General features: G+C 41.3%; 1 protein-coding gene across 8 annotated transcripts in view; it reads right to left on the bottom strand.

Annotated features, from left to right (window-relative positions):
• The window catches only part of LOC140196367 (protein EFR3 homolog A-like), a 170,347-nt gene that overhangs the window by 66,577 nt on the left and 90,694 nt on the right, over positions 1–13,076 (bottom strand). For all 8 annotated transcript variants that reach the window (XR_011885695.1, XM_072255508.1, XM_072255500.1 and 5 more), the window contains 2 exons: positions 2,333–2,411; positions 947–1,082 (listed from right to left, as the gene is read on the bottom strand). Coding sequence is in view for 7 of the 8 variants with exons in the window: in XM_072255508.1 (XP_072111609.1) it covers positions 947–1,082; positions 2,333–2,411 (215 nt within the window). In the remaining variant the exon portion in view is untranslated. The remainder of the gene's footprint in view (positions 1–946; positions 1,083–2,332; positions 2,412–13,076) is intronic.

Here is a 13,076-nt window from a genome sequence, read left to right on the forward strand (position 1 = left end):
AGTCATCCCTACAATTGCCAAGATCCTTTTTTGTAGAAGCCCTCTTCACCATTAAGTGGTCAAACTCTCTCCCTAGTTATCCTTTTACTCCCTATATATGTACAGAGTGCCTTGGGATTCATCTTATTCCAACTTGCCAAGGACTTTCCAAGACCCCTCCTGGCTTTCCTAATTGCCTCCTTTAGTTCTTTTTGTACTTTGTTATACTCATGTACTTCATTTGACCTGATTTCTGAAGGTTTACATACTTTTCCTTTATCTTTTTGACTAAATTCATCATCTTTCTGGACATCCAAAGTTCTCTCATCTTTCCATCCCCATCCTTCCTTCTAAAAGGAGGATATCTTTCCTGTACTCATACACTTGATCATTAAGCACCCTCCACATGTCTGATATGGACATGCCAGAGAAAGAAATGTTCCCAATTAACACTTCTTAGCTACTGCCTAATGCCCTCATATCCTTATCTATAGCTATCCTGAAAGATGAGGAGTTGTGGGTCACTGTTCCCTGTATGTTCACCCACGAAATGATCAGTCAGTTGGTCAGGCTCATTATCCAACATTAGGCCCCTCATCTCAATGGACAGTCCACACACTGATAGAAGAAATTTTTCTGGATACACTTAACAAATTCAGCCCCATCTAAACCCCTTACAATAAGGTGGTGCCAGTTTATGTTAGAGAAGCTGATAATAATCTTGAATCCATGATTCATTGAAAATGTGGAACAAACTACATTCCAGAATAAACACCAGATACAAAAGAATGATGCAGATGTACACAAACACTCTAGAACTCAGAAAAACCATCATCGAGGTAGTGGTGGCAGACTGAAGAGAGAATCAGTAAGTTTATAGCTTACTATTACTCTTGCATACACAGCAAATAAATGAACATGTAATCAGCATTTACTCGCTATCCCTCCAACTGTTAGCGCTACTTACCAACAGAACCTTTTGCTGCGATAGTAACAGTCTCTAAAAGGACTTGTACAATGCCAGCTCGGACCCTTGCAGAATCCTTGTTGTGAGTGTCCAGGTGTCGAAGAATTTGCTGAATCACATGATGAGAATGCTGAGCCTGTAACATTAGCTATATTGTAACGAGTACACCAAGAGCACATGCAATTGAGACATTAGAGAACAACTTCTATGCAAGGCAAGGAAGAGAGCTTTAAAATGAAACTAAGCAGAAAACGTTAAGTTTCCATGCACATTACACACATTATTTCACTCGACCTCATCGTGGATGAAATGGATAAAATGCTATTATAAAAAGGCCCAACAAAAATGAAGCCCACTTGCTTCAAATAAAACAAGATGCTGGAAACATCCAGCAGATCAGACAACATATGTGAAATGTTTCTGGTTAACGACTCTTTGTGAGAACCAGCAAAAAGAGAAAACAGTTATTTTAAGGATGGAAAGGGATGAATAACACTAAATGACTGCCTGAGAAGTTACAGTTAGGATTGAGCTGTAAACAAGGTCAGCTGCTTCAATGGGTTAATAAGTTAGAGAATCTGAACAAAAACATACAAGCAATGAAATCAAAGGAGCTGAAGGGTAAAAGCAAACAAAGGAATGTAAAGTTGTGAAATGTAGGGCTGTACAACAAGCCAGGCAGATCAATTTGTGCTAGTAAGAACTGAGCAAGTATCATCGACAGGCTTGCCAATTCTGATAGGGAGTCACAAGTTGAAAAATTTAGTATTAAGCCAGGAGCCACTAGGTGGCTAGATGGAAAATAAGGTACTGTTCCTCAAGCTCACATCGGCCCCTGTAGTAACAAAGCAGGAGGCGATGGACAGAAAGGCTGGATTGGAAATGATATAAGGAAATCTTACGTTCCTTGATATTATTATGCACCAAATGCCTCATTTTATTGTGTTCCTGGTCCTTTGTTCAAGATTCCCTATCTTCCTTCATGAACCTATTAGCCAGATCACCTTCATCCCCACAACTCAAATTTACTTTGTCTCACCCACCTCTCTGCAAATGATATAGGAAATGATATGTTTTCCTGTTTTGCCTAGCTCAGCAGAAGGATCTTTGAGCTGAATTGTTAACTCTTTCTCTTTCTACAGACTTTGACTAACCCGCTGAATGTTTTAGCATTTTGTTTTTATTCTGGATTTTTAGCATCGGCAGTTTTTTTTAAATTTCCATGTGCTCCAAATGTGCAGAATATTGCCACTGGACTCATAGCAATTAAATTAGACTTTTCAATATTTTTATTCAATCCATAATGGACTTAAGGAGAGGTAGGAAAAGCAGTAAAATGGCTTTCAGAAATAACAAAAATTGCTTTGCAAAATATTACACACTAACCTGTATGGAATACATTGTAATTTTAAAGCAGGAAACAGCAAATGCATTTGGGTCCCAGAGGTGATGGTTGTCTAAATGCCTATTAATACAAGAATAAAAAAGTATAATTAAAATACATTCCAGAAATTATTAATCATAGCAAATTTATAATGCAAGCAGTCAGCAGAGTGAACAAGTAAAACCCTGAAGACCAATTTTCTGTTTGGATGATTTATATCAAAATCAGTATTTCTACATTACATTTATTATTAGCCAAGTTATTTTGAAGGGAGGAAAGTACACAAAGTTTCACTTAAAAAATACCGATTTTGACCGAATATTTCTTGAATGTTGATGAAAGAGTATTCACCAATTATTATTTGTGTGATATTTCTAACATGGTAAAATACACCATGCTATCTCACAGGAAAATTCTGACAATGAAGTGAATTTCCAAAACCATGACGAAGTTTCATGAGTATTGGAGGTAAGAGGAGTGGATTAGGTTTAGAAAGGGAATTCCAAATCTCAGCCTTCGCAGATGGAGGCTAGGCTACTAAAGTGAGACGTTTTAAACAGAAGATTTGCTTAATGACCAAACAATACATTTGTTTTATTTAGAGACAGAGCATGGAATAGGCTTTCAGCCCTTCGAGTCACACCAATCAGCAGCCCTTAACAACCTTGATTTAACCCTATCCTAACCACAAGACCAGTTGCAATGATCAATTAAACTACTTGGTATGGGAGGAAACACGAGGACCCAGAGAAAACTCGTGCATTCCACAGGGAGGATGTACAGACACTCTTTACAGAACAGCACCAGAATTGAAATCTGGAATGCATAACATCGTGCTAACCACTATGCTACAATGTCGCCCATAAGTGGACAAGACAAAGCAGGACTCAGCAGACAGTTTTTCATGTTTTCTTATTACATTAAAACATGGTCTTTAGAAATGTTATGGCATATCTCGTGTTACTGAACAGGGTAGAATTTCTAGACAAGAAATCATTAAATAGGAAGAATAGAACTGTAGAGAACGCAAGAGATTCCGCAGGTGCTGGAAATCAAGAGCAATGCACACAGAAAATGCTGGAGGAACTCAGCAGGTCAGGCGGCATTTAAGGAAATTGAATAAACAGTCAATGTTTCAGGCCGAGACCCTTCTTCAGGACAGGAAAGGAAGGGGAAGACTTCATGGGGGGAGGGACGAAGGGAAGGAGGACAAGTTAGAAGGTCATAGGTGAAGCCAGGTGGGATGGAAAGGCAAGGGCAGGAGAAGGAGTCTGATAGGAGAGGAGAGTTGACCATGGGAGAAAAGGAAGGGGGGGGGCACCAGCGGGAAGTGACAGGTAGGTGAGGAGAAGAGGTAAGAAGTCAGAGTGGGGAATAGAAGAAGTGGGAAGAGGGGGTTAAAAATTACCATAAGAAGAAATAGATGTTCATGCCTTTAGATTGGAGGCCACCTAGACAGAATAAGAGGTGTCGTTCCTCCACCCTGAGAGTGGCCTCATTGTGGCAAAAGAGGTGATTATGGACTGGGAATAGGGATGGGAACTGAAATGGGAAATCCCGCTTTTGGCAGATAGAATGGAGGTGCTCGGAAAAGCGGTCCCCCAATTTACTTTGGGTCTCACCAATGTAAAGGAGAATGAATGGGGAGCATTGGATATAATAGATGACCCTAACATATTCACAGGTGAAGTGCTGCCTCACCTGGTAGGACTGTTTGAGGCCCTGAATGGAGGTAAGGGACATGAATAGGCATTTCTATCACTTGTAGGGATATGTGCCAGGAGGGAGACTCGTGGGGAGGGATGAACGGACAAGGGAATCACAGAGGGAGCAGTCCCTGAGGAAAGCGGAGGGTGGGAGGTAAAGATGTGCTTGGTGGTAGGATCCCATTGAAGATGGCAGAAGTTGCGGAGAGTGATATTTTGGATGCGGAGATGGGGTGGTAGGCAAGATCAAGAGGAATTCTATCTCTGTTCAGGCAGCGGGAAGATGGGGTGAGTGCAGATGTCCAGGAAATGGAAGAGAAAAGGCTAGTTTCAATGGTGGAGGAAGCTAAACCCCATTCATTGAAGATGTCCTGGAAAGGAGAGCATCAGCCTGGGAACTGATGCAGCAGCGATGAAGGAATTGAGAAAAGGGAATACCATCTGAATTTCATTAACACTTTTCTCACATTTCACTGCCTTAAGTTTTAATTCTTTGTCCTCAAGTTTCAAGGCAAAACTGAGCTGAGTAACAAAGCCTCCTTATAAGCATCAATTGTTCTAACAAGGCTATTACCGAGTAGCTCATCAAATACCTTTTAAAAGATACCACGATTTAAACAAAGGATCAAGAACAGTCAAAATGTTTAAAACACACAAGTTAAAACATTAGGAAGGTAACAATCATGAAAAGGCCTAATTATTGTCAGACAGTTGAATTCAAAAGAAAGGGGTGTACAGCTATGGAGAATAGTTGAACAAAAAATGAAACATGCTCTGTCTAAATTTGAGGTGCAACTTGGCACTAACATTGTTATTCACACAATTTAAGGAAATTCAGATTAATCTTTCACATGGAGAAGTGGGCTTCAGAAAGGTTTTGTAGAACCTCTTGAAGCAATATTCAGGATCCTGAATTGTACAAGGTGCTGGTGAGGCCCAATTTGAAGTATTGTGTGCAGTTTTGGTTTCCTACCTGTTGGAAAGATGTCAATAAGATGAAAGAGTGCAGAGAATATTTACCAGGATTTTGCCAGGACTTGAGGAGTTGAGTTCTGGAGAAAGGTTAAGTAGGTTAGAATTGTATTCCTGGGAATGTAGAAGATTGAGAAGAGATTTGATAGAGGTATACAAAGTTATGAGAGGTATAGATCGGGTAAAACAAGCAGGCTTTTTCACTGAGGTCGGGTGAGACTAGAACTAAGGTCTTGGGCTAAAGGTGAAAGATGAAATGTTTAAGGGGAACATGAGAGGGTATTTCTTCATTCAGAAGGTGGTAAGAGTGTGGAACGAGCTGCCAGTGGAAGTGGTAAATGTGGGTTCAATTTCAACATTAAAGAGAAATTTTGATAGGTATGTGTATGAAGTGGTACGAAGGGCTATGGTCCCGGTGCAGATCAACGGGACGAGTCAGATTAATAGTTAAACTCAGACTAGATGAACATAGAGCTCATTTCTGTGCTGCAGTTTGACTAATCCAATAGGAAAATCTGTACAGAGATACCAGCATAACAGAAAAATAAAAGGTTCAGCTTTGCTGTTTCATCAGATGTAAACTGATGTTTTTCAAGGAACTACAGAGTATTTTTTTTAAAGATCAAACACATCCATACCTTACAGTCTGTCTGAAGAAAAATATTCAAAAATATTATATAGTATATATTGTAATAACTAGTTTCCAAAGTATGACAGCGATTAGGTGTGCAAATATTGTATAATTTTACAATTTAAAAACTGAATGAAAAATCGTGTGCTGTCACAAATTAACCAAAACACCAAGTTTTTGAATTATGTACATTATAGCAAGAATATTTTCATTACATACACTGCAATTTTTAAATTACGAAATTAGCACTTCACAGCACTACTGGGATTGTAATAGGTAATGCAAAGTATATTACTACAACCCTTTCATCTGCTTTTTCTTTGACGTGAACAAACATCTTGCAGATTAAAGCTCCGGTTCTGGTTACCTTGTTAAAGGTTTGTGCAAGCTGTGGGATAAGTTAAATGTCATCTGTCTGTTCATTGTTCTTTTTTTAATTGGTTGCTACTTTCAAATCAGCTAATGAAGTTTAAAGAAAATCTGATCCTTTTGCAGTTAGAGAAAGGTGCATTAAATAGTCCCATGAGAGAGAAAGAAAAATCTCACCAGCTGGACAAATGAACTGGAGATATCAATAGAGTCAAAATATCTTAGAAACAGGCCCTTTGGCCCACTCTGTCTATGCTGACCATCATGCCTATCTATAATAATGAGGGTTGGGATCATTGTGAGCAAAGTTAAGAAACAACAAAACATATTTATTTGCAAACAACAGGAATTCTGCAGATGCTGGAAATTCAAGCAACACACATCAAAGTTGCTGGTGAACGCAGCAGGCCAGGCAGCATCTCTAGGAAGGGATGCAGTTGACGTTTCAGGCCGAGACCCTTCGTCAGGACTAACTGAAGGAAGAGTGAGTAAGGGATTTGAAAGTTGGAGGGGGAGGGGGAGATCCAAAATGATAGGAGAAGACAGGAGGGGGAGGGATAGAGCCAAGAGCTGGACAGGTGATTGGCAAAAGGGGGTACGAGAGGATCATGGGACAGGAGGTCTGGGAAGAAAGACAAGGGGGGGGGGGACCCAGAGGATGGGCAAGAGGTATATTCAGAGGGACAGAGGGAGAAAAAGGAGAGAGAGAGAAAGAATGTGTGCATAAAAATGAGTAACAGATGGGATATGGGGGGGGGGGGGAGGTGGGGCCTTAGCGGAAGTTAGAGAAGTCGATGTTCATGCCATCAGGTTGGAGGCTACCCAGACGGAATATAAGGTGTTGTTCCTCCAACCTGAGTGTGGCTTCATCTTTACAGTAGAGGAGGCCATGGATGGACATGTCAGAATGGGAATGGGATGTGGAATTAAAATGTGTGGCCACTGGGAGATCCTACTTTCTCTGGCAGACAGAGCGTAGATGTTCAGCAAAGCGGTCTCCCAGTCTGCGTCGGGTTTCACCAATATATAAAAGGCCACATCGGGAGCACCGAACGCAGTATATCACCCCAGTCGACTCACCGGTGAAGTGCTGCCTCACCTGGAAGGACTGTTTGGGGCCCTGAATGGTGGTAAGGGAGGAAGTGTAAGGGCATTACCTGTATTAATTTCGTACTACTCTACGTTTTGCTTATTTAAGTACCTGTCCAGATATATTAAATGTTTTAATATTGCTACCGCAACTATCTCCTCAGCTCATTCCAGATACTAATTAATGTACAAAGTTGAGCTCTCAGATCCCTTTAAAGCACTTCCTTATTACCTTAGTAGTATATGCTCTAGCTTTAGACACCACTATCACAGAAAGCAGACAGGCTATCGATCTATGCTTCTCAATTTTAAATTCCTCTTTGATACAGGCAGTCCCCAGGTTACGAACGAGATCCGTTCTTAAGTCTGTCTTTAAGTCGAGATAGTAGGTAAGTCGGAACAGGTACATACGGTTCTTATTTAGCGTCAGTTAGTCAAATGTTTGTCTTAGTATATAGTATATATTTTACCTTTCTATGCATATAAAACACTTACAAAACACTTCCAAATACACTAAAACATCTTAAACATAATACAGTAATAATAAAAGTAACTACATATGGTACTGTACTGGAGAGAGAGACAGACAGAATCTGTGTGTATTAATTTAAGCCAAATACAAAGTTACACACTCAACACAGGTTAACGGCAACGTGATCCGACTTAAATGGCGGATGGCATTCTCCTTCCCCGAGCCAACCAACCACTGAAGCCATGCAATGTTTTCATGAGCGTCACAAAGTAGTGTGTGTGTTCCTTATTACGAACCATTGTACTTAACTCAAAATTTATAACAGGTTTTATGGCAGTCCGTTCGTAAGGACGAGTTGTCCGTAAGTCGGACGTTCTTAACCCGGGGACTTACTGTAATCACCTTGCAGTCTTCTTTGTTCCATGGAAAGCAGACCCAGCCTCTCCACTCTATCCTAACAACTCAAGCCCTCCTACCCAGATACTACCCTCGTCAATATTTTCTGTACCCTCCCTAGCTTATTCAGCAGTGGCTGGATGGGAGACACCAGAGAGTAGTGGTGGATAACTGTGCGTCAGATTGGAGGACAGTGTGTAGCGGTGTGCCTCAGGGATCTGTACTGGGTCCAATGTTGTTTGTCATATATATTAATGATCTGGATGATGGGGTGGTAAATTAGATTAGTAAGTATGCAGGTGATACTAAGATAGGTGGCATTGTGGATAATGAAGTAGGCTTTCAAAGCTTGCAGAGAGATTTAGGCCAGTTAGAAGAGTGGGCTGAAAGATGGCAGATGGAGTTTAATGCTGATAAGTGTGAGGTGCTACATTTTGGTAGGACTAATCAAAACAGGACATACATGGTAAATGGTAGGGCATTGAAGAATGCTGTAGAACAGAGGGATCTAGGAATAATGGTGCATAGTTCCTTGAAGGTGGAATCTCATGTGGATGGGGTGGTGAAGAAAGCTTTTGGTATGCTGGCCTTTATTAATCAGAGCATAGAGTATAGGAGTTGGGATGTAACGTTGAAATTGTATAAGGCCTTGGTAAGGCCAAATTTGGAGTATTGCATACAGTTCTGGTCACTGAATTATAGGAAAGATGTCAATAAAATTGAGAGAGTACAGAGAAGAATTACTAAAATGTTGCCTGGGTTTCATCTCCTAAGTTACAGAGAAAGGTTGAACAAGTTAGACCTTTATTCTTTGGAGCGTAGAAGGTTGAGGGGGGGACTTGATAAAGGTGTTTAAAATTATGAAGGGGATTGATAGAGTTGACGTGGATAGGCATTTTCCATTGAGAATGGGGGAGATTCAAACAAGAGGACATGAGTTGAGAGTTAAAGGGCAGAAGTTTAGGGGTAACATGAAGGGAAATTTCTTTTCTCAGAGAGTGGTAGCTGTGTGGAACGAACTTCCAGCAGAAGTGGTTGAGGCAGGTTCGATGTTGTCGCTTAAAGTTAAATTGGATAGATATATGGACAGGAAAGGAATGGAGGGTTATGGGCCTAGTGCAGGTTGGTGGGACTAGGTGGGAGTAAGAGTTCGGCACGGACTAGAAGTGCCGAGATGGCCTGTTTCCATGCTGTAATTGTTATATGGTTGATCACAGCTTTCCTATAGTGCAGTGACTAGAACTCCACATTTTATATAATTGTAACATAATATCCCAACTCTTGTATTCCATGCCTTGGCCAATAAAGGCAATCATGCCATAAATCACTTTCACATTCTGTGTACCTACTTACCTGTATTGTCACTTTCAGGGAAGCATGTCCTTGCATCCCAACACCAATCCCCAAGGCCCTGCCATTCACTGTCTATATCCTGCTTTAGTTCAAATTCCCAAAGTGCATTCTGCTCTGGCTTAACTTCCCAAAATGCATCACACCACACCTGTTTAACCTAAATTCCATCTGCCATTCCCTTGCCCACACTCCCAGTTGATCTACATCTTGTTTTAACCTCAATCTCCTTCACTGCCAGCGACACCAGCAATTTTAGTGTCATCTTCAAATTTGCTAAATATGTTAGAAATCATTAAGAATAAAAGAACCCACCACTACCACACTGCCTCCCATCTCTAAACTAAACTTGGCTACGTTACCTTGGATTCCATGATCTAATCTTCCAGGCAAGCCAATTGTGTGGGATTTTGTTACAGGTCTTACTAAATTCATGACCTTTTGAATTCATGAACCATCTCGTTTCTTGCTTAAATTTGAGCTGCGATTTTACATGCTGTCTTATCTATCACCAATCTGTTCTTGCTTTCCCTAATGCAAATAAATTCTGCCTCACCAGATCCCTTCTCAGAACTTTCCTACCAATAAAGCAAGACTCACCAGCTTGTAGTTCCTTAATTACTTAAACAAGGACCCATTAGCTAACCTTCAGCTTTGTGGTACCTTTTCTCTAACTCAGATACAAAACTCTCTAACAGGGCCCCAGTGACTACCTCCCTTGTTTCTCATAATATCCCAGGATCCATATGATCAAGATCCAGAGGTTTATCTACCTTCAAGTTTCAAGATCTTCAACATCTCTTCCATCATAATACTGGCATGCTTCAAACCATCATTGCACATCCCCCAGAATTCATCTGCTTTTGTGTTCTTCATCACAGACAAGAATTCATTTAGACCTCGCCATTTCCAGTGACTCCACATTGATCCATAAAGGGCTACATTCTCCACAGCCATCCTTTTAGTCTTAATATACTTGGAGAATCTTTCAGGATGATTCTTTATCTGATCTGCCAGGGATATCTATTGGCTCTCTTTTGCCCTAAATTTCTTTCTCATGTAGTAAATATTGATTGGCATCTCCCTAGTGCAAGGGGTTTAGATGGGGTGGAGTTTGTCGGGTGTGTTCAGGAAGGTTTAGGGACACAATATGTAGATAAGCCCACAAGAGGAGAGGCTGTACTAGATCTGGTATTGGGAAATGGTCAGGTGTCAGGTCTCTCAGTGGGAGAGCATTTTGGAGATAATGATCACAATTCTATCTCCTCTACCATAGCACTGGAGAGGGATAGGAACAGACAAGTTAAGAAAGTGTTTAATTGGAGTATGCGGAAATATGAAGCTATCAGGCAGAAACTTGGAAGTATAAATTGGGAACAGATGTTCTCAGGAAAATATATGGCAGAAGTGTGGCAAAAGTTCAGGGGATATTTGCGTGTCGCTCTGCATAGGTACGTTCCGATGAGACAGGAAGGATGGTAGGGTACAGGAACTGTGGTGTACAAAGGCTGTTGAAAATCTAGTCAAGAAGAAAAGCTAATGAAAGGTTCAAAGAACTAGGTAATGATAGAAATCCAGAGGATTATAAGGCTAGCAGGAAGGAGTTTAAGAATGAAATTAGGAGAGCCAGAAAAGGCCATGAGAAGGCCTTGGCGAGCAGGATTAAAGAAAACCCCAAGACATTCTGCAAGTATGTGAAGAGCAAGAGGATAAGGCGTGAGTGAATAAGACCAATCAAGTATGATAGTGGAAAATTGTGTATGGAACTGGAGGAGATAGCAGAGGTACTTAGTGAGTTCTTTACTTCAGTATTCACTATGGAAAAGGATCTTGGCGATTGTAGGGATGACTTACAGATTGAAAAGCTAGAAAATATAGATATTAAGAGGATGTGCTGAAGCTTTTGGAAAGCATCAAGTTGGATAAGTCTCCGGGACTGGATGAGATATACCTCAGACTACTGTGGGAGGTGAGAGAGGAAATTGCTGAACCTCTGCCAATGATCTTTGTATCATCAATGGGGACGGGAGAGGTTCCGGAGGATTGGCGAGTTCCCTTATTCAAGAAAGGGAGTACAGATAGCCCAGGAAATTATAGAGCAGTGAGCCTTACTTCAGTGGTTGCTAGGTTGATGAAAAAGATCCTGAACATTTGGAGAAGTATAATATGATTAGGAATAGTCAGCATGGTTTTGTCAAAGGCAGGTTGTGCCTTATGAGCCTGAATTTTTTGAGGATGTGACTAAACACGTTGATGGAGGTAGAGCAGCACATGTAGTGTATATGGATTTCAGCAAGGCATTTGATAAGGTACCCCATGTCAGGCTTATTGAGAATGTAAGGAGGCATGGGATCCAAGGGGATAATGCTTTGTGGATCCAGAATTGGCTTGCCCACTGAAGGCAAAGAGTGGTTGTAGATGGGTTATATTCTGCATGGAGGTCAAATGACCAGTGGTGTGCTTCAGGGATCTGCTCTGGGACCCCTTCTCTTTGTAATTTTAATAAATGACCTGGATAAGGAAGTGGAGGGGTGGGGTTAGTAAATTTGCTGATGACACAAATGTTGGGGGTATTGTGGATAGTGTGGAGGGCTGTCAGAGGTTACAGCAAGACATTGATAGGATGCAAAATTGGGCTCAGAACTGGCAGATGGACTGCAACCCAGATAAGTGTGAGGTGGTTCATCTTGGTAGGTCAAATATGATAGCAGAATATAGTATTAATGGTAAGACTCTTGGCAGTGTGTAGGATCAGAGGGATCTTCAGGTCCCAGTCCATTGGACACTCAAAGCTGCTGCACAGGTCGACTCTGTGATTAAAAAGGCATACGGCGTATTGGCCTTCATCAACCATGGGACTGAGTTTAAGAGCCGAGAGGTAATGATACAGCTACATAGGACTCTCGTCAGACCCCACTTGGACTTTTGTGCTCAGTTTTGGTCACTTCATTACAGGAAGGATGTGGAGACTATAGAAAGAGTGCAGAGGAGATTTCCACGGATGTTGCCTGGATTGGGGAGCATGCCTTATGAGAATAGGTTGAGTGAACTCGGCCTTTTCTCCTTGGAGCAGTACAGGATGAGAGGTGACCTGATAGAGGTATACAAGATGATGACAGGCATTGATCGTGTGGATAGTCAGAGGCTTTTTCCCAGGGTTGAAATGGCTAGCATGAGAGGGCACAGTTTTAAGATGCTTGGAACTCGGTACAGAGGAGATGTCAGGGGTAAGTTGCCGTTGTTTTTTTTTAAAATGCAGAGAGTGGTGAGTGCGTGGAATGGGCTGCTGGCGATGGCGGTGGAGGCGGATATGATAGGGTATTTTAAGAGACTCCTGGATAGGTACATGGAGCTTAGAAAAATAGAGGGCTATGGGTAACCCTAGGTCATTGCTAAAGTATGTACATGTTCCTCATGGCATTGTGGGCCAAAGGCCTGTATTGTGCTGTAGGTTTTCTACAAACCTTTGTGTTTCTTTGTACTCCTACATTCCTTGTATCCCCCAAAGACCCCAATTTGCTTCCTATACCTGAAAGACAGGTTTTCTTTTCTTAACCTATCAACCAAGGTTTCCTTATTAAGCAAAGGGATAATACGGCAATTAAAGGGTCATCACTGTACCATATGTTGCATACAGCATTTGCCAGCTTCGGTTTTAAGCAGTCAGGATTATAGGAAAATGACTCTGTGCTGCTCCTTTCATTAATCACAACAACTCTGTGCAACTCAATTCTAAACTTCATGCTGCAATTACTATCCTC

The sequence above is a fragment of the Mobula birostris genome, chromosome 1 (genome assembly GCF_030028105.1).
Source record: "Mobula birostris isolate sMobBir1 chromosome 1, sMobBir1.hap1, whole genome shotgun sequence".
Lineage (NCBI taxonomy): Eukaryota > Metazoa > Chordata > Chondrichthyes > Myliobatiformes > Myliobatidae > Mobula > Mobula birostris.